General features: G+C 36.9%; 1 protein-coding gene across 5 annotated transcripts in view; it reads left to right on the top strand.

Moving 5' to 3' along the window:
* Window positions 1–22,047, top strand: part of POU2F1 (POU class 2 homeobox 1) — a 187,635-nt gene that overhangs the window by 147,780 nt on the left and 17,808 nt on the right. For all 5 annotated transcript variants that reach the window (XM_003928083.3, XM_003928085.4, XM_074390104.1 and 2 more), the window contains exons 6-9: window positions 2,511–2,699; window positions 4,305–4,431; window positions 12,270–12,364; window positions 17,510–17,683. In XM_003928083.3, coding sequence (XP_003928132.1) covers window positions 2,511–2,699; window positions 4,305–4,431; window positions 12,270–12,364; window positions 17,510–17,683 — 585 coding nt within the window. The remainder of the gene's footprint in view (window positions 1–2,510; window positions 2,700–4,304; window positions 4,432–12,269; window positions 12,365–17,509; window positions 17,684–22,047) is intronic.

Genomic DNA, 22,047 nt, shown 5'->3' with positions numbered 1-22,047 from the left:
TGGCCAATGTCTGATTAGAATTGTTCACCGTAGCTGGCAGTAACATGGCTGTGCCTGGCACTATTGTGTCTTTAAGGAACTTCCTACACTGTAGGTAGTAAGTTGCTCTAAAAAAGGAATTATCTTTTTTGTAAGTTTTCAGGATACTTTTTATGAGAATTGTGGATGCTTTGGATAAATTAAAAACTTTATTAAACTCCCGTTTCAGGTGTTGCTTCATCATGCAATGGAATAATTATCCTATAGCTGAGATGATCAAACTGATAAAATGGCAGTTGTCCGTTTGGCATTAAGACATCACTGCAGGGTAGAAGTTAAAGAATGGATTAGGCCTGCAAAAGAAAAACATTTTTCTTTAAGTTACTGTGTAGTAGTCTAAAATAAAACGTGGTGGCTTCATGTCCTAGCTCTGCAACTTACCGTATGACCCAATTACTTTATTGCCCTCTACCTCAGTTTTCCTTGTGTTAAATGGCGATGCTAATAATACCGTTACTGGTGTAAAGATTGGAGATAATACATACAAAGCTTATAGAACAGTGCTTGGCATGTAGTGTTCAACAAATGTTCTTTTTTTTGAGATGGAATTTCTCTCTTGTTGCCCAGGCTGGAGTGCAATGGCGCAATCTCAGCTCACTGCAACCTCCACCTCCCGGGTTCAAAGTGATTCTTCTCCCTTAGCCTACCAAGTAGCTGTGATTACAGGCACTCACCACCATACCCGGCTAATTTTGTATTTTAATAGAGACGAGGTTTCTCCATGTTGATCAGGCTGGTCTCCAACTCCTGACATCAGGTGATCTGCCCACCTAGGCCTCCCTAAGTGCTGGGATTATAGATGTGAGCCATCGTACCCAGTGGCTTATACTTTATTTTAAATACTTGATCTTAACCAAAAGACTGAGAAGGTCTGTCATTTATTTTTTATTGTTAATAAATTGGCCTGTGTGACTGTATTAAGCTTTTAAATTTTCAGCTGTCTTTTCTCTAAGGCACTATTCACAATATTTTTCCAATGTTTAAAATTTGTACATTAAATTATCTTTGTGGGGCTTGGTTTAGGACAGGCGTCCCCAAACTACGGCCTGCGGGCTGCATGCAGCCCCCTGAGGCCATTTATCCGGCCCCTCGCCACACTTCAGGAAGGGGCACCTCTTTCATTGGTGGTCAGTGAGAGGAGCACAGTATGTGGCGGCCCTCCATCGGTCTGAGGGACAGTGAACTGGCCCCCTGTGTAAAAAGTTTGGGGACGCCTGGTTTAGGACAATATAAGAGATAGTTATTATTCAATTCACATCACATTAACTCCCAAGAATTTTCTGGGTATGTTGTTGCTTTGTTTGTTTTCATTTCAGTTAAGTGTGTTTTGTCAGTGGACAACTATTTTAAGAACTGTTGCAAACTTATTTACAAAATCTCATCAGTAGAGATGTATGTATATACATGTATATTATATAAAAATTTAAAAATGTATCTATACATTATAGACACACATATCCCTTGAAAGGGTATTGAGTTTTTGAAGGGTTTGGTTTAGAGCCTGATGTTTCTAATGCACAAATTGTGTTCAATTCTTTTGGAGGAGGTTGGGGCACTAAGTGACTGTACATATACTTCAGAAGATTACAGTTCCATCTTGTTTGATCAATCAGAATATGTCACCAAAAGAAAAGTAGAGCACACTTACTGCTTTTATTTAAGTGTGTTTAAAATAAGTTGCATTATGAAAGCAAGTTTACATATGCTGTAAATACATCTACTTTACTATTTTAGGTCTTGATTTTGGTGACTAGTGTCTACAATAGTAGGAGGCACTTGGGATTCTAGGTTCCTGTGCCTGGAACTTCTATTAAACCTGGGCATTAGGGTTCATTTGCATGTAAAGAGAGCGGCAATCACCACCTGTTTCACAGAGATAATGTGTTGGAAAGGAGATGTAAAGTTGCAGAGACTCAGTGCTTTCAATAACAGAAAAGATTGTGTTAGGGAGGGGCCTATAGGGAGACTTGGAAAAGAAACAAATGGAGCTCATATTCTTTAGTGTTATCTTTGGACATAATGGAAATGATGGAATATGGCAGGGATTCATGCTAATGGGAAGCAGCTGGGCCTTATCAGTTCTTTCCTTGGTTATATCCAGCATCCTTGTTCTTCATTCATCTGACTAATCACTTGCTGTTTTGTTGGGTGTAAATTTCTTTTCATATCCTGTCAGCAGTGATTTTTTTTTTTTTCTTACTTACTAGTTAATTACTTTTTTTGCCCTAACGGTAGGGCCCTGGACAAGCTTGAATGATTAAGTCCAGACTGGGGAACCACCATTTTAATTTAAATGTTCTGCTAGTAATGGTAGTCTGATCACTGATGAACATTTTAACTGTATGCTAAGCATGTGAAGTTGGGTAGCTGGGGACTAATACCGTTTGAGTTACCTATTTCAAAGCCGTTGGCTTGCATTAGGAGACTTTCTCCTTCAACCCTTTCCCATTATGTGTTCTGATTTTGTTTAGCTTACTTTGACGCCCGCCCAGCAACAGTTACTACTCCAGCAGGCACAGGCACAGGCACAGCTGCTGGCCGCTGCAGTGCAGCAGCACTCCGCCAGCCAGCAGCATAGCGCTGCTGGGGCTACCATCTCCGCCTCTGCTGCCACACCCATGACGCAGATCCCCCTGTCTCAGCCCATACAGATCGCACAGGTGAGTGAGGAACTCTAGTAGCTGGGGCAGCAAGTGAGGAATAAAGTGACAGGTTTTATGTAATGTTAAATTAACTTTTTGATTGTTAGTGTGGGGCCTTAAAGGCCTGAGGAGCTCTAGATCAGTGAGGTAAGCAGTACCCTTCCTTACCACTGAATTAGAAATAATGTTTGTTTGCGTATTTGAGTTGATATTTTAAACATATAGCTGATTATTTGGATAACTGACTGTATTAAGGGACAATTCTTGAATAATTAGCTGGCATATTTTTGAAGCAGGGGATTACTGTATTTATTTTAATTAGCTAATTACAGCAGACATGGATTTTTTTTTATGTGCTCTGCAATGAATGTTGCCACCCATGTGTGAGAAAGACAGTGAGTCATCTCTGCTTCGGAGTGATTAGCATTATGCCAAACATTATTACATTACAATGTTGTTTGGATTCAGTTTTCACATTTTAGGTCAAAGTATCTAGAGATAATAAAAATTTATTTAAGAAGCATACACAGTAATACCAAGGAGGAAAATAAATAAAATCCTTTATTTCAAGAAGAGGAAAAGGTATAAGTAGTTATATCAGTAAAATATGTGAAGAGTTATGAGTCAAATTGTTTGACAGCTGTCTTTATCCCCCTCAGAAAAGACTCAGAAGTGGACTTGTAGCAAGTTTTATTACCTATTTAAAAAGAACTAATTAACTGTAAGAGTATAGAATAGATATCAATCTTTATTATATATAATCTTTATCTTTAAAGATTATATATATATGAATATATATTATATAACATATTTATATATTATAAACATGTTATATATTTATAATATATAATATACACATATATATTTATATATATAAATATATATTTTTATATATAAATATAATCTTTAATAAAAGATTATATTTTTATTTTGGCCACTTTCTCATCACCAAATAAAATATTTTTACTGCCTAAGCTGTGAGACTGTATGTTAACATTAGTCTAAATAAGATAACATGCATGAAAACACTTTGAAAATTATAAAACAATAGGCCAATGTAAGGTGCTGTTGTTATTATGAATCACATTTTTATTTGGATAGCTATTTTTTGTTTTACAAAATTGAATGCTTTAGAACATGTGGAAAAGGGCAAAAAAATTGAATACCGATTTCTCAGTTGAGTTTGATAAGCTGTTGTCAAATGTCAAATCATTATAGGTCCTTTATTGATGGAAATTCAGATATAACACTGTCAATTTTAAGAGAAAAATCAAATATTTTAAAAGCCTTTTCTCTATTGATTTTAAGACCCATATTGGTCTCTATGTGATAAAAAACAGAAGTATATTTGTTCTGAGGGAATTTTAAAGAATCATTGAAAATTAGGCTTAGTATAATAATATATGTCAGTCCACAAAAATAGTAAGTTACAGAAGCTCCAGGTTCTTCACATGCTGTGTCAAGCACACACAGAGCATGTCCTGTTTGGAATATGAAAGCGTGCTAAGTAAGTATTTATTCTTCTTTGTTTGTACGTGATAGAATTCATCAGCTGGAAGCCTTATAATTAAGCAAACTTTTATTTCAGAATCTCCAATCCATGTTTTAATTTCTATTTTTCAGGATCTTCAACAACTGCAACAGCTTCAACAGCAGAATCTCAACCTGCAACAGTTTGTGTTGGTGCATCCAACCACCAATTTGCAGCCAGCGCAGTTTATCATCTCACAGACGCCCCAGGGCCAGCAGGGTAAGCTCTTCCTTAGAGCTTATTAGTAGTACACCAAAGCTGTTCACTAGTGTGACACATGCATGGATTGCTATCATTTTGGGCCTGAAACTGTCTGTTAGAACAATATTTTAATTGTATTTTATTTTATTATAAACTTTTGTTTAAAAAAATTTTTTTTGTTGTTATAAATACCATATTATTGAAGGTTGCCCTGAACTGCCATTCATCTGGTTAATCATTAAGGAAGATTCAAGAGTTTGGCCAAAAGTCAAAGTGAAATTATTCAACATGCTAAACATAAATTGGATAAGTTGCTGCTAGTGTTTTGATTGGTTTTCATGGAAATGTGTTCAAAGAATCTAGACTGTTGAAAGTATGTGCTTCTAGCCATTGTGTTTTAAATTTAAGGAGGAAATAATTTTATATTAGAAACTACAAATTTTGTGAGTTATGCAAAACATCTTTGAGTCCTTTGAGTGGTAAATATTATATAATTAATGTATCAAGCCACTCGTGTGTAAGGTCGGTGTCAGAGTATCAGTGCTTCAACCCAAGGAACATTAGTGCATCTCTACCGATTCTTTATTATTTCTGGGTGGGGTTTTTGCCTGTTTTCTTCTTGATCATTAGTTCCAAAATCTTTCACCATGAAATAATTATTCTAGCATATGTTCAAGATTCAAAGATGAGTAATTCAGTTTTTACCTGCAGAGAGCTCACAATTTAGTGGCAGGGAAACAGACCTATTATAAGTGTTAGACTTGATATGCACAGATTGCTATGGGAACCAAGCAAAGAGACCCCTGTACCTTTGTGTTCAGATAAGTCTTCACAGTGAATTTGGGAGAATGCATTCATAGTCTTACAAAAGAGAGAATGTCAGTCGTGGAAAATGAACAGCATTTGCAAAGCTTAGAAACATGGAAGAAAAATCAATAAACTGTGTTTGAGAACTATAAGTAGTGCCTTACAACTGCAGAATAAGTTTGCACATACAGGTAATAGTGAAATTTGAGCCCAGAAAGATTAGCAGAGACCAGATCATTAAAGAACCTTAGATTAAGTTTCCAGATTTTGACCTTAACTCCTGTAGCTTAATGCTTCCTAAGATTTGATTTATTTAAGAATCACTTAAGGAATTAGGAAAGTTTCCTGAGCCCTAACCCCAAACCACCCCCCTCCATTATTTTTATTTTTATTTTCGAACATTTAGGTTCAGGGTTACACGTGCAGGTTTGTTGTGCAGATAAATTAAATGTCATAGGGATTTGGTGTACGGATAGTTTCATCATTCAGGTAATAAGCATAATACCTGATAGGTAGCTTTTTCATCCTCACCCTCCTCCCACCCTCTACCCTCAAGCAGGCCCTGGTGGCTATTGTTCCCTTCTTTGTGTCCATATGTACACGAGGTTTTATGGTGGCATAGTATTTATTCCCTTATATATATATACTACATTTTTTAAATCCAGTCTACTGTCGATGGACATTTAGGTTAATTCCATGTCTTTGCTATTGTGAGTAGTGCTGCAGTGAACATACACATGGGTATGTGTCTTTATGGTTAAAAAATTTATATTTGTTCTGATATATACCCAATAATGGGATTGCTGTATCAAATGATAATTCTCCGTTCTTTGAGAAATGGCCAAACTACTTTCCATAATGGCTTGACTAATTTACATTTCCACTAGTAGTGTATAAGCAGTCACTTTTCTCCACAACCTCACCAACATCTGTTATTTTTTTAGAGGTTTTTTTTTTTTTTTTTTTTTTTTTGTGAGAGAGAGTTTTTTGCTCTTGTTGCCCAGGTTGCAGTACAGTGGTGTGATCTTGGCTCACCGTAACCTCTGCTTCCTAGGTTCAAGTGAGTCTCCTGCCTGAGCTTCCCAAGTAGCTGGGATTACAGGCATGAACCACCACACCCATCTAATTTTGCATTTTTAGTCGAGACAGGGTTTCTCCATGTTGGTCAGTCTGGTCTTGGCCTCCCAGAGTGCTGGGATTACTGCTGTGAGCCACCACTCCTGACCTTGAGTTTTTAATAATAGCCATTCTGACTGGTGTGAGATGGTATTTCATTGTTGTTTTGATTTGCATTTCTCTAATGATTAGTGGTATTGAGCATTTTTTCATGTACTTGTTGGCTGCATGTATGTATTCTTTTGAAAAGTGTCTGTTCCTGTCCTTTGCCCCACTTGCTAATGGAGTTGGTTTTTTTTGTAAATTTGTTTAAGTTCCTTACAGATTCTGGATATTAGACCTTTGTTGAATGCGTAGTTTGCAAATATTTTCTCCCATTCTGTAGGTAGTTTCTTTTGCTGTGCAGAAGCTCTTCAGTTTAATTAGATCCCATTTGTTAACTTTTGTTTTTGGTGCATTGCTTTTGGTGTCTTCATCATGAAATCTTTGCCAGGTCCTATGTCCCGAATGGTATTTCCTAGGTTATTTTCCAGAGTTTTTATAGTTTGAGATTTCATACTTAAGTCTTTAATCCATCCTGAGTTGATTTTTGTATTGATGTAAGGAAGTGGTTCAGTTTCAGTCTTTTGCATATGACCTGCCCGTTATCCCAGCACCATTTATTAAATACAGAGTCCTTTCCCCATTGCTTTTTTCTACCTTATTGAAGATCAGATGCCAACCGCGAACTTTTAATGAACACTTTGTTGATTTTTTTTTTTATGATTATTTTTTGAGACAGAGTCTTGCTCTGTCACCCAGGCTGGAATGCAGTGGCACGATCATGGCTCACTGCAGCCTCAACCTCTTGGAATCAAGCAGTCCTCCCGCCTTAGCCTTCAAAGTAGCTGGGACTACAGTGTGTACCACTGTACTTGGCTAATTTAAAAAAGAAAAAATGTTTTTTGTAGAGACACCATCTTGCTATGGTTGCCCAATTTGGTCTTGAATTCCTGGGCTCAAGTGATCCTCTTGCATCAGCCTCCCAAAGTGCTGGGATTATAGGCATGAGCCACTGAACCCAGACTCACTTTGAGGAGTCTAATGTGAATGGCCCAATATCTTCCAATAAGAAAGTCTTCTGTAAACTCTACTAAAGATTTTTTTTTTTATTTTAAAGATGGGGTTTCACTGTATTGATCAGGCTGGTCTAGAACCCCGGACCTCAGGTGATCCGCCCACCTTGGCCTCCAAAGTGCTTGGATTACAGGCATGAGCCACCGCACCTGGCCTAAACCACAGATTTAAGCAGAAAAGTGCATTTCCAAGTTTGTATTTAATAAAGTTCGTGTTGAAACTTGTGTAGAAAAAGTTGGTAAATAAGTAGGTAGATGGACAGGACCTGGTGGCCAATTTTATTTGATTAATAATAAGAAAGAGATATCTAGGTATAATGCCTAGGTTTTTAGGGAACTATGAGGGTTGATAGGATCAAACAGAGAAAATATATATGTAATATTAGAAGAGCCTTGGTGAAACCAACCCTTTAGGTATAGAGGAATAAGTAGATTCAGAAGATACTACATTTTCAGAAGTCAAAAACTAGTGGAGAGTGGTAATCACAATGGAAGAAAATTCCAAGAGGGAAGGAGTAAGTGACCTAGATCAGAAGGACTTAGGAAGGTCAATACTAAGTCTGTTTATTGGATTTGTTAATTGTTAAAGCCTTAAGATTGAATGAGATTGCTTTCATTACTTTCAGCAAAGCCAAGGGCGTTGTCTTTCCTTTTTCAAATCTGGGACCTCGTTTTATTTCTATTTTTTTTGTTTCAAATTAAGATAGTAGGAATAATGAATGACTTTTCATTATGATTTTTTGGTATTTGCAAAGGTATGTGTATGTTTTTAAGCCCTCCCCCAACTTTCAGACTTTTTTATAAGACTGGGAAAATAACACAGATAATGTAATACTGATTGGCCTTAGAGCCAGTGACCCTGGGCAGTTCACCTAACTTTTCTGAAGGGGAAGATAAAAAGGGAAATACGTGAAACTCAGAAAAGTTAGGTGAACTGCCCAGGGTCACTGGCTCTAAGGCCAATCAGTATTACATTATCTGTGTGAATTACAAAAAAAATGTTTTACTACCCTAACCTCAGGAAGGTCATTGTAATGTAGTAGTTATGAGCATGGACTTTAAAGCCGAACTACCTCTTTATGAACCTTGGCTCTGCCACTTACCTGTGTGTCTTTGGGAAAATTAACTTTCTGAGCCCCTGTTTCCTAATCTGTTGTATGAGTTACTTTCAGTATTCACCTCAAAGAGTTGTAAGGATTCAATGAGTAAACACATGTAAAGCACATTTTAGAAAGGTCCTCATACATAGTAACCTCTCTAAATCTTTGCTGCTGTTATCATTATGACGTGATTGTGATATCGTATCAGTGTTGTCAGTCAACAAATGATTGATAACTCAGAAAACGAAAAGGTTGTTCCTTTATATAGTTTCCATAGAATCACTTTGTACCACTGCTGCTGAGTTGTAATCATTTGTTAGTCATATATGACCTGGATTCCATCTTCCAAGATTATTCAACAATGTAGAGGATCAGAGTAGTAGAAATAAGTCTAACATCTATAAACATTTCTAGGAGTGGAATTCATTGTAATAAATTGCATCAGAGAAGCTGAAAATCTAAAGAACTAATCTCTTTACGATGGATGACAAAGATTTGATCTTTTGGAATTTTAGTAATGTTTCCAGCATGAGATTAGCCTTCAATATTAATTTCTTTTTTCTTTTTCTTTTCTTTTCTTTTTTTTTTTTTTTTTTTTTTTGAGACAGTCTTGCCCTGTCGCCCAGGCTGGAGTGCAGTGGTACAGCCTTGGCTCACTGCAACCTCCACCTCCTCGGTTCGAGTGATCCTCCTGCCTCAGCCTCCCGAGTAGCTGGGACTACAAGCGCGTTCCACCATGCCTGGCTAATTTTTTGTGTATTTAGTAGAGACAGGGTTTCACTATGGTTAGCTGGGATGGTCTGTATCTCCTGACCTGATGATCTGCCCACCTCAGCCTCCCAAAGTGCTGGGATTGCCACCAAACCCCACCAACCATGATTTTTTTTTTTTTTTTTTTTTTTTTTTTGGAGACGGAGTTTCACTCTTGTTACCCAGGCTGGAGTGCAATGGCGCGATCTCGGCTCACCGCAACCTCCGCCTCCTGGGTTCAAGCAATTCTCCTGCCTCAGCCTCTTGAGTAGCTGGGATTACAGGCACACACCACCATGCCCAGCTAATTTTTTGTATTTTTTTTTAGTAGAGACGGGGTTTCACCTTGTTGACCAGGATGGTCTCGATCTCTCGACCTCGTGATCCACCCGCCTCGGCCTCCCAAAGTGCTGGGATTACAGGCTTGAGCCACCGCGCCCGGCAGCATGGTTTTTAAAAAAAGTTCTAAACCTCTTTGGACCCTTTCAGCCTTTTCAGCTGACCTTGTTTTGGGGTAAAACCTAAGGTTTGAATTTGGTCATGTAATACACTACAAGAAACCAAAATTAATCTTAGAATTATAATTGCTGATTAATAGGAATCAGAATCATTTTTTAAATAACCTGTTTTTGTCTCTTACAGATGAACTAACTTTCATTGTTAAACTTTAAAGAAACTGCTATGTTGAAATAGCCAATGTTTAATAGTGGGACCTCATTTCTGATCTTTCTGCTCCTCACTTCTCTTTCTTTCTTTTTTTTTTTTTTGAGACAGAGTCTCATTTTCTCATCCAGGCTGTAGTGCAGTGGCATGATCTTGTCTCACCACAACCTCCACCTCCCTGGTTCAGGCAATTCTTTTGCCTCAGCCTCTCAAGTAACTGAGATAACAGGTGTGTGCCATCACACCTGGCTGATTTTTGTATTTTTAGTAGAGGTGGGGTTTCACCATGTTAGCCAGGCTGGTCTTGAACTCCTGAACTCAAGCAATCTTTCTGCTTCAGCCTACCAAAGTGCTGGGATTACAGGCATGAGCCACTGCACTTGACCTTCTCTTCCATTTTTTTATTACTGTTTTTGAATATTCTTGAGTCCTTAGCCTTTTCAAAATAATTTTATTAGTTTTAATCATTAACGTAAAATATACTTGTATTTTTCTCTCTAGACTACCCTTCAGTATTTTTCAAACCAGTAAAATTTGATATTTTAATTAATTCACTCAAAAATTATTTGAGTGCCTACTGTTTCATATAGTGCTCTAACAGGGATATATTTTGAACAAGATGTAGGCCCTGCCCTCATTAAGAGGCATCGAATAGTAAATATTTAAACAAGTGGTTTAGATACCAATAAGTACTAAGCAGTTTAGCAGATCATCGTAATCTGGTAACAGCCTAAAAGAACGGGCCTATAGTCTGGAAAAGCCTCTCTGGAGAAGCAATATGTGAATTGGGAACTGAGGGATGAGAGGCAGGTTACCATACCTAGAATCTGAGCTAAGAGTCTTGTAGGCAAAGGAACGTAAAATACCTGAGGTGGGAACAAGCTTGACCTAATCTGGGAAAAGAAAAGCCGAAGTAGCTGAGTTCAGTGAGTCAGAGGAAGTGGTAGGAGATGAGATACGAGAGCTAGACAGGGCCAGATTGCCTAGGGCTGTGTAGATTTTATTCTAATTCTAATATAATTGGGAAATGATATAATCATAAAGATCACCCTAACTATCATATGGAGATTGAACTTTAGGGAGACACTTGGGGAGGCCAACTTCCATAAATTGGCCTTTTAAGAAATGTTTGTAGTAATATATACTGAATTTTATTTAATCATATTTGCTTCCATATATATTTCACTTGCCTCAGATCAACTAAAGTCAGAGTTCTCTAGAAAAATTCAAATCTATTTAATATATTTATCTTATTTGTGACCTATGTTATGAAATAACTTGTTAGTACCTTTTGATAGCTTAAAATTAGGCAGTGCTTAGTTACTTAAATGATAAATTCTATGGCTAATCTCTGGTAGGCTTAAGTGTTTTGGCTGTTGTCCTACATATTCCAACATCCAATGTATCCAAACTTAGTAACCTAAGGAAATCATAATTAGGAAGCTGTTGCCTCAGATAATCTTATCAGTTGTCCAAAAGAAAATGGTAAAATCCCTTTTGTTTGGTGTGCTTTGTTTAATACTTTCTACAAGTGCTCGTATCACAGCATACGTAATCCTGTATTTAGTATTTTAGCAACAGCATTTTATCTGTAACTAGGTACTATAGATTAAATTTTTAAATGTAGACAATCTGAGTTAGTCCTCTCCATCAGGTTCTGAAAATTAAAAACCATATATTCAAGTAATTGAGCATCTCCTACAAACACATTGAGAATTTGCATTTCTACTTTGAATGTCAGTTGTCATCATGAAGCATTGGTGGCATTACTTGTCAATTATTTTAAACTAAGACAGTTCAGTGTTACTGCACATATTAGTAGAATATTTTGCATTTCAACTTTATTATTACCAGTAGGCAAATGTTTGATACAGAGAACTTTAAAAATGCCTTTTTTCCTCTGGTTCAACATATCCTGGCAGTTTCTAATGGATTCTAGGTTAAGAAGTTGAGCTCTTTTTGGAATTTCCAGCTGTTTCTATTTAGAATCATTTTTTGGTTTCTTTTTTTTTTTTTTTTTACTTTCATCTCACTCTTCCCTAACTTAAAGAATTGACCTATCACAGAGCTTATTCAGATTATGCTAAAGACATACCAGTTTTAATTTAATGTTCTGCGTCTTCTCTCTCAAGTTGTAAAACAAGATTGACTGTAAGGCAAATAAAATCAGCAAGAGTTTTGATACAAGTAAGACTACCAGGGATCAACTGGAAATTTTCAGCTCATTTTCTTACTCTTTCCCTCTTTTGCCACGTGTTCAAAGAAATCTGTACTGTTTCTGGCATAACATGTTTTCCTTCTATAGGTCTCCTGCAAGCGCAAAATCTTTTAACACAACTACCTCAGCAAAGCCAAGCCAACCTCCTACAGTCGCAGCCAAGCATCACCCTCACATCCCAGGTCAGTTTTCTTCTATGAGGGTTGCTTCCTCTAATCATATTGTTTGGGGAGACTTTTGGACTTTATTTAATGTTTTTTAAAAATCTAATAAAAATAATTCAGTCTTCAAAAATTGACCAGAAAATCAAAGCTAGGCTTATCAGCTCAATAAAGCAATGCTACCAAATCAATATAGTCTTTGAAAATCTTCAGAGTTCTGTTTTCTTATATGTTCATAAAGAGTAACTGTGTTAGCAGTAAATGAGTAATGAGTTGTAGCTATGTGACACCTCCCCTCATCATACTTGGCAGTAGATATTACCACTTAAACTGGAAACCTAGTTAGCTTCAGTTATAATCCATTGTTACCCTTATCTGCAAAGAAATTTTGATCTCTAGGTTTTCTTTTTTCTCCTTGCTTTGATGTTGCTTTAGCTCATTTCCACTAGACCATATAAACACTATAATTACATAAAAACAATCTTAGGCACCTGAGGTTTAAGTTTTAGTTCTGCTTCTTATGTAGCTGTTGCTTTGAACATGTCGTTTTACCTCTCTGGACCTCAGTCGTCTTATCTGTAGATTAGGTGACTGAACTGGCTGATCCTGAATCTCCTTCCAGCTCTGACTTTCTTTGTCTGCAGTATGGAAGTTATTACTTAATACTAACACATTATCGATTTGACAGAATTCAACATCCATTTATGATAAAAACTCTTGGAAACTAGATATAGAAGGTAACTTTCTCAACCTGGTAAAGAGCATGTACCAAAAAAAAAAAAAATCCAACATCATGCCTAATGAAAACATGAATACTTTCCCTCTAAGATCATAAACAAGGCAAAATGACCAGTTGCCACTTTTATTCCACATTATACTGAAGGTGCTAGTAATGCAATAAAATAAGAAAGTGAAATATTAATAAATGACGTATAGATTAGAAAGGAAGAAGAAAAACTATCTTTGTTGCTAGATGACGTGATTATCTGTCTATGCAGAAAATCCTAAGGAATCTACCAAGAAATCAAGCTACTGGAATAAGTAACTTTAGCAACTGTGTTATAGTCAATATATAAAAATCATTTACATTTCTTTATACTAGCAGTAAGCATTTGGAAATTGAAATTAAGAAAAAGAAATTTACAGTACTTAGGGATAAACTTAACAAAATATTTGTAAGGCCTATACATTGAAAACTAAAACATTGCTGCATAAAATTAAGGACTTGTGAAATAGAAAGCTGTAATATGTTCATAAATCAAAGACTTAAGTTGTTAAAAGTGTCGGTTTTTCCCAAATTGATCTCTAGATTCAACACAGTCTAAACCAGTATCTAGCAGGCTTTTTTTGTAGAAATTTGCATACTGTTTCTAACCTTTATATGGAGCTGTAAGAAAACAGAATAACCAAACAATTTTGAAAAGTAAGAAAGTTGAAGGACTACCTGATATCAAGAATAATTATAAAACTCCAGTAATGAAGACAGTGTAATACTGGCATATGGATAGAACTAGAGATCAGTGGAACAGAATAGAAGGTCCAAGACCCATGTGTACATGGCCAACTGATTTGCCAAAGGTGCCAAAGGATTTCAGTGGGAAAAAGAAAGTTATTTCAAAAAATGCTGCTGAAACAATAGAAAAAAAAAAAATCTTGACTATTATTTCACACCATATATAAAGATTTGTTTGATCGATCATAGACCTAAACTTAGAGAAACAGCTTAGGTAAAAATCTTTGTGTCCTTGGGCGAGGCACAGATTTCTTAAATAAGACACAAAAAGCACCATAAAAGAAAAACAGTTGATAAATTTAATTTCATAAAAATAAAAGCTTCTGTTCAAGTGAATGAAAAGAAAACCACAGACGGGGAGAACATATTTTTATGCAATGTATCTGATAAAAAGAGTTGTATTCAAAATTTCTAAAGAACTCATAAAACTCAGTAAGACAATCTGATTTAAGGGAATGACTGGCAAAAGAGTTGGGGATACTTCACCAAAGAAGATATGTAAATGTCCAACAGGCATATGAAAAGATGCTCAAAAACCATTAGTCGTCAGGAAAATTTAAATGAAATATCACTACACACTCACTAGAATAAGCAGAATTAAAAAGGCTATGACAAAACCAAGTGTTGGTAAGAAGGTAAAGCAACTAGAGTTCTCATATATTGCTTAGTGGTGTTGTAAAATGGTACACACACTTTGGAAATTATTTTGTCAGTTTTTTTGGAGGAGTGATGGGGAGGCAAGATCTCGCTCTGTCATCCAGGCTGGAGTACAGTGGCACAATCACAGCCCACTCTAGCAGTCTTGACCTCCCAATCTCAAACGATTCTCCTGCATCAGCCTTCCGAGTAGCTGGGACTACAAGTGTGCACTATCTTGCCCAGCTAATTTCGCCATGTTGCCTAGGCTGGTCTCGAACTCCTGGGCTCAAGTGATCTGCCCATCTTGGCCTCCCAAAGTGTTGAGATGACAGGCGTGAGCCACCACACCAGGTTGGCTGTTTCTTGTGTACCTTGTGACCCAGCAGTTTTATTCCAAGAAATGAAAGCATATGTCCACACAAAGACTTGTATGTGAATGTTTATAGCAGCTTTATTCACCTCAGATTGGAAACAACCTAAATACACATCAGCTGGTGAATAGGTAACATAAGCTTTAGCATATCCATATGATGGAATGCTACTTAGCAGTAAAAAGAAACATGCTTCTCTGATACATGCATCTCCTATGAATCTCAAAAGCATTATACTAAATGAAAAAAGACATAAAAGAGTGCATATAGTATGATTCAATGCACATGGCATTTTAGGAAAGAGAAAACTGTAGGAATGGAAAACATATTAGTGATTGCCAGGCACAGGGGGCTAATGGTGGGGATTAACTGCAAAGGGCACAAGGGAACTTTGGGGAGTAATGAGAATGTTCTGTATTTTAATTGCAGTAGCGGTTGTATGACGGTATATAGTTGCCAGAACATAAACTGTGCCCTTTTAAATGGTGAATTTGTGAATATGCTGAATGCAAGAGTGAGGTTGGGGTTTTGAAAAAGGTCTGTACCAGACATTACTCCTTGGCCTGCATGCTCTGCATACGGTGGCAGGGCTATTGCGGCTTCATCCTGACTCCTGCTCACTGAATTCTACTCTGCCATTTCTAGATCTGGCCCAGTCCAGCCTGAGGTTTCTGGAGTTGGGGTAACTTATCTGTAACCACTCCATCTAAAGGTACCCAAGCTATTTTTAGTCCTTTATTATTTGAGAATGGGGCTACTTCAAGCCTGGAGATGAAGTAACAATATGATAGTTAAGAGTCACCTCTACCTGTCAAGCAGTTGTGCTGTGAGAAGTGTACAGCCACATAGTCTAGTATGGTTGGTGCTGGTTTTGGGTCCTCCAAAATGGTCAGGTTGAATATTATGCAGTGTCAGCATGACATAGAAATGAACTTTGTTGTTGTCATTGAAACAGGATGATAAGAGAGGAACTTAACTCCAGTTGTTGCCTATATAATGCTTATTCTGTAGTTTTCTGGGCCAGTGAGTTGCTTTGGAGGAAGCCTTGACTCACAAGGTAAAGCTCATCTAAATTAGAAGAAAAATTCACAGCCACAGACTCTGTCTGTAATCCTGGTTTATAATCGCTCACCTGGGCTACTGTTCACAGGAGGGATCAGCTGAGCAATTAAGATGCAGTCAGGGAGCACCTTCTGCTAGTGAGGTGTGTTCCACTCAGGGCTTGTGAATAGAATAGAATAACCTTATGTTTGTGTGATAAGAAAATTGAGTATTTTATTTTTAAAAAGACTATATTCTTATGTCCAAAAATAAATTATACATGGATTTAAATATTCAACAATACATAGAAGCAGCTAGCAGATTAAAATGAATTTTATCAGTGTTAGAAATAAATGAAGCTTTCTCAGGTTTGAAGTAATGGAATATATTAGAAAGGAAAATTAAAAGCTCACCCAAATGATAATTTAAAGCTTTATGTACACTGAAAAATAAAAGGAAAAAAGCAAATTGGGAAAAGGACTTGCATTAATATGACAAAGCTTACTCTATAAAATTTGAGGATCTCTCTAAGGATAAGGATGAGAATAAGGGCATCATTAATATATAAATAGGTTAAGGACATAAATCCAAATCACATCCAGGGAAATACAAGTAATAATTGACACATAAGAAAATTTTGACATTGAGTAGTAAGAGAAATACAAATTAAGGCATCAGGAAACTACCGTTTACTTCTTGAATTAGCAAAACATTTTTTTAAACTGCTAACACAAGCCATGTGGAAGAGTGTTGCAGAGTGGAAACCAACATTATAATATCAAAAGCCATGAAATTGTTTATCTAGTTACCCAAAAAGCCCTTGAGAATTTATCTCAAAAGAACTAGTTACGCACATAGGTGGAAAAGATAACTAATGTGCATAAAGTTTTTCATTGTGTTATTATCTATGTGAAAACATAAATGAAAAACTGTTATAAGAATATTGCCTTAGTTTTTTAAAAGGATAATTATGATGACTGAAATACCATAGAAAAAAATTAAAAAACAATGTTAAGTGAGACAAGCAGAGTAAAGTTATGTACACCATAATTATAGTAAAAGGTTTAAAAATGTAGGTCCTTGGGGAACAAACTTGAAGAGATAAACAAAAGTGAAACCCGTTATAAGCTATTTAAACTACAGGTGGTTTACTTTTCCCCTTAAAATAGTTTTAATGATCTTGAATACTATTTTTATAATACTGTGTCACAGGTTGGAGATGTGATAGTGGTAAACAAGACGGGCTCTCTACTGTTTTGACAGTTTAAGTGCCAGATTTATGAAATAGATTTTCTGAAATAAAGAGTAATTTATTAAAAGACATAAGATATAGGTATTCAGACCATTTGAAAACCCAGTTACAATAGATTTTATTTTTGTATATTCATGTTTTCTTCTATAGAATGACACGCTTAATCTTGTAATTACAGTATACATAATTTCACTGTCTGCTTTGCTCACTGAACTGTTGTACATTCTGTAGTGTTACATGGTCTTCATAGTTCTCCATGAATATGGCTATTTCCTTAAGTTGTTTAGTTGGAGTGAACCTAAATATCTCTTCACATGTTTGTCCTCATCGTTTTATTCTTTCTCCCACAGCCAGCAACCCCAACACGCACAATAGCAGCAACCCCAATTCAGACACTTCCACAGAGCCAGTCAACACCAAAGCGAATTGATACTCCCAGCTTGGAGGAGCCCAGTGACCTTGAGGAGCTTGAGCAGTTTGCCAAGACCTTCAAACAAAGACGAATCAAACTTGGATTCACTCAGGTAGGGTGAATTGTCCTTACATTGATTGCCCTCCTTGGCTGGGTTCAAATACAGTTGGCCGGCTATATTCATGGAGTTCACATCTGTGGATTCAACCAATCCAAAATATTTGGGATAAGGGGTGCCAAAAAGGATGGTCATGTTTGTACTGAACTTGTATAGACTTTTTTCCTTGCTATTATTTCCTAAACAATACAACGATTTATATAGCATTTATATTACATTAAGTGTCATAGGTAACTTGGAGATGATTTAAAGTATATGGAAAGGATACACGTATGTTAAATACAAATATGCACTTTATAATTTCAAGGACTTGAGCATCAGTGGATTCTGGTATCCAAGGGAGGTCCCAAAACCAATCCCCTGTGCATGCCGAGGGACAACTGTATTTGCTTTATATGTCCAAAGAGGCTTCTAAGGAACACTATGTTCCTCAGCCATGAGGAATATATTTTTGGTTTTAAACTGTGCCTTTTTGTTAGCCTTTTCCTGCATTTTTAACATATGGTTTAATGTTAGTCTAGAAGCTTTATGGTTCCTTTCAGAACACAGGCCTCTGAAATCATAATACATTAGTAAATTGTGAGAGTTTAAGAGATTGTGTTGGAGATATTTTGACTGTACTGAGGATTTTGTTATTTGAAGAATATCTGGCCGTAGACCTTAGTGCTACATAGGTAAGATTGAGAGAGTAAGGATTACAGGGTGTATTATAGTATCTAAAAGGGGAAACGCTTAGAAGGGTTGTTTAAAAATAGTTTATTGTGGTAGATTGCAGTGGCTCACATCTATAATCCCAGCACTTTGGGAGGCTGAGGTGGGAGGATTGCTTGAGCCCAGGAATTGGAGACCAGCCTGGCCTCTAGTGAGACCCTGTCTCTACAAAAAGTAAGTAAATAAAAAATTTAACTGTAGTCCAAGCTATCAGGAGGCTGAGGTGGGAGGATTGCTTGAGCCCAAGAGGTCGAGGCTGCAGTGAGCCATGATTGGTCCATCGCACTCCAGCGTAAGTGACAGAGCAAGACACTGTCTCTAAAAAAATAAAAAATAAAAATAAAAATAATGTTTTGGAAGGGGGGGGTGATAGAGATATGCGTGCAAGCACAGGTGCACACACTCTCCAAGCCTGTGCTGAAACCAATTAAGAATCTCTAGAAGATGAAAACCCCAAATTAACCAAAATCCAAATTAATTTTCTGGAATTTGTCAGCTGAGGACTTTTAAAGTAGAGTGAATATATTTAATGATTTAAACAGTTGTCTGGATATATAGCATTTTTGTTTGTATTAAGCACTACCATTGACTTACTCTTTGATTACCTGTCATATTTTTTTGGAGACGTGGTCTCACTATGTTGGCCAGGTTGGTTTTGAACTCTTGGCCTCAAGCAATCCTCCCACCTTGGCCTCCCAAAGTGCTAGAATTACAGGTGTGAGCCACTGCGCCCATCCTGCAAATAATACTTTTAAACAGGCAAGGAATTAAACTGAATGAAATTTATTTATGTAAAATGGTGCAAGATCATTAGGTGAACAAAAAAACAAGTATGGATTAGATTGGGTGCTTTTATGGAATCAGGAAAAATCTGATGTTTTCTTTCCAGGGAATATGGTTACCATTTGAAGTTTTGTTTTGTTTTTTTGAAACAGTTTCACTCTTGCTGCCCAGGCTGGAGTGCAATGGCAGGATCTCGGCTCACCACAGCCTCCACCTCCTGGGTTCAAGTGATTGTCTTACCTCAGCCTCCCGAGTAGCTGGGGTTACATGCATGAGCCACCACACCCGGCTAATTTTGTATTTTCAGTAGAGATGGGGTTTCTCCATGTTGGTCAGGCTGGTCTCGAACTTCTAACCTCAGGAGATATGCCCACCTCAGCCTCCCAAAATCCTGGGATTACAGGCATGAGCCACCGCTCCTGGCCTACTATTTGAAGTTTTTAAGCCACTACTTAAATATTATTCAAATTATTTTGTGTTGAAAGTACAGTAATGTCACACCTGGCCTGGTAGGTCGAAATCTGAGGATACCATCCCTACATGTATTAAGGGATGGATGGGTGTTTTTAAGAACACATTTATATATATTTTTATATAAAAAAGATACATATGTATCTTTTTTTTTCTTTTTGAGACAGGGTATTGGTCTGTCACCCAGGCTGAGACCTCCAGGGTTCAAGGGATTCTCCCGCTTCTGTCTCCTGAGCAGCTGGGACTACAGGCATACCACCACACTTGGCTAATTTTTGTATTTTTTGTAGAGATGTGGTCTTGTCATGTTGCCTAGGCTGGTCTCGAACTCCTGGGCTCAAGGAAATCCGCCCACATCAGCTTCTTAAAATGCTGAGATTACAGGTGTAAGTTACCTTGCCCAGCCCAGACTTGCATTTCTTTGGGAATTCATTTTTGCTCAAGGAAATGAATTGTATTGGGAAATATAAAATGATTTTTTTAAATAGGCATGATTTTAGAGGAAATACAGTTACATTTGTGAGAAGTTTCACTTATTAAGAAACAAATTATCCAGAAACATTTTAATACTGTCAAAGCATCTTAAATGATCTGACTTGTTTTAAAAAGAAAGCTAGGCTGCGTGTGGTGGCTCATGCCTGTAATCCCAGCACTTTGGGAGGCTGAGGTGAGTGGATCACCTGAGGTCAGGAGTTGAAGACCACCCTGGCCAACATAGTGAAACCCCATCTCTACTAAAAATACAAAAATTTAGCCAGGTGTGGTGGTGGGCACCTATAATCTTAGCTACTTGGAAGGCTGAGGCAGGGAGAATTGCTTGAACCCGGGAGGCAGAGGTTGCAGTGAGCTGAGATCGCACTACTGCACTCCAACCTGGGCGACAGAGCAAGACTCCATCTCAAAAAAAAAAAAGCAAAACGTAAAACTAGATTGATAGCAGTGCCTCAAGGTTTAAGCTTTTCCTGCAGCATACTCTTAGGTTCTCTAAGAGATTGTTGCCTAAGTGATATGCCAAAGATGTTAAGGCTTTTAAAAATCTTTAACTTTTACTGAAACAGTGGTTTGCCTTTCTGTGGCATCTGACTCAGTATATCGCCAGTATTACATTTTTCTCCCCCTCTGCACATCCCTCCAGGTAAAGGAGCTTCCTTATGGTCTCATGTTTTGTTTTATGGTTTTATCCTATTTTTTGGCATGATCATTCCTTATTTTTTGAAATGACTTTGACACAACGGGGCAATGGTTCACAAACTTGGACTATGTAAGTTAAAGTATATACTACTGTGCAGAATGGAAAATCAGTCTATCAACCTCTGTTTTTAAGTCAGATACTTCAATTTTAGTTACTCAAAGGTGGTTCTGTGTCCAACTTATTTGTATTACCCACATGCAGTTTTAGCCAGTCAAGTTATGTGCTGAAACAAATCCCTGTTCTCTGATTAAATATACATATTATTAGATGTTTTAAACAGTTACTTTCTAATTATGTAATTGCTTATTAAAGGATTACTATGGATGTCTTTGCACAATTAAAAAGCGTATCATAGTATAATACATTTATCATATGTGATACATTCATTGTTTCCCAGTCCCAGTCTTTGTTTCTTTTTTGTTTTGCTCTTTTTAAAAAATCAAAAGGTTTTAATATAGTTAAGATCGTATATGAATCGACTACTTAAAACGTTTACTTTTGTGAGTGATAACCCAAGATGGTTGTGAATTGGGTTATGACTAAAGAGCACTAAACCAAGCCTGTACCAAATTAATGAAAATTAGTATGTTAACTGAGGAGCCTGTTGCTTTTTGTTTAATCAAGCAGTTTAAATGTGAAATAAAATATATTGTTAATAAATGATAAACTCACTTTATCATGGTTCTAGTTAGTTAGTGGCATAGTTTTATTTCCAGCCACCACCTTTAGGTATCATTTCTTACAGTTACTGTCGTGATTTTTTTAAATATATTTTTTATTGACTTATTTTTTTTTAGAAAGAGGGTCTATGTCGGCTCTGACTGGAATGCAGTGGCACAAAAATAAAGCTCACTACAGCTTCAAACTTCTGGGGTCAAGTGATCTTCCCACCTCAGCCTCCCAAGTAGCTGGGACTGCTGGTACATGCACCACACCCAGCTAATTTTTTTTCTTTTTTTGGGGAGAGATGGGGTCTCTCCTTAAAAAAAAGCTAAACATAAAACTAGATTGATAGGAGTAAGTCACAAAGCTGAAATAAGTATAAGGTTAGCATATTTAGCCTATTGCCCAGGCTGTAGATTTATTTTTTACTTGTTAAATTGTTACTTTTATAATAAGATAGAAGTTTGTGAAAATCTGTAGCATACCATGCAGTTACTATTCCAGAAAACGCCTGTTGCCATCTAACTGCTACATAAGT

Source organism: Saimiri boliviensis, chromosome 19 (assembly GCF_048565385.1).
Source record: "Saimiri boliviensis isolate mSaiBol1 chromosome 19, mSaiBol1.pri, whole genome shotgun sequence".
Lineage (NCBI taxonomy): Eukaryota > Metazoa > Chordata > Mammalia > Primates > Cebidae > Saimiri > Saimiri boliviensis.
Note: the sequence above shows the minus strand (reverse complement) of the source record. Positions and strands in the feature narration are given on the sequence as shown.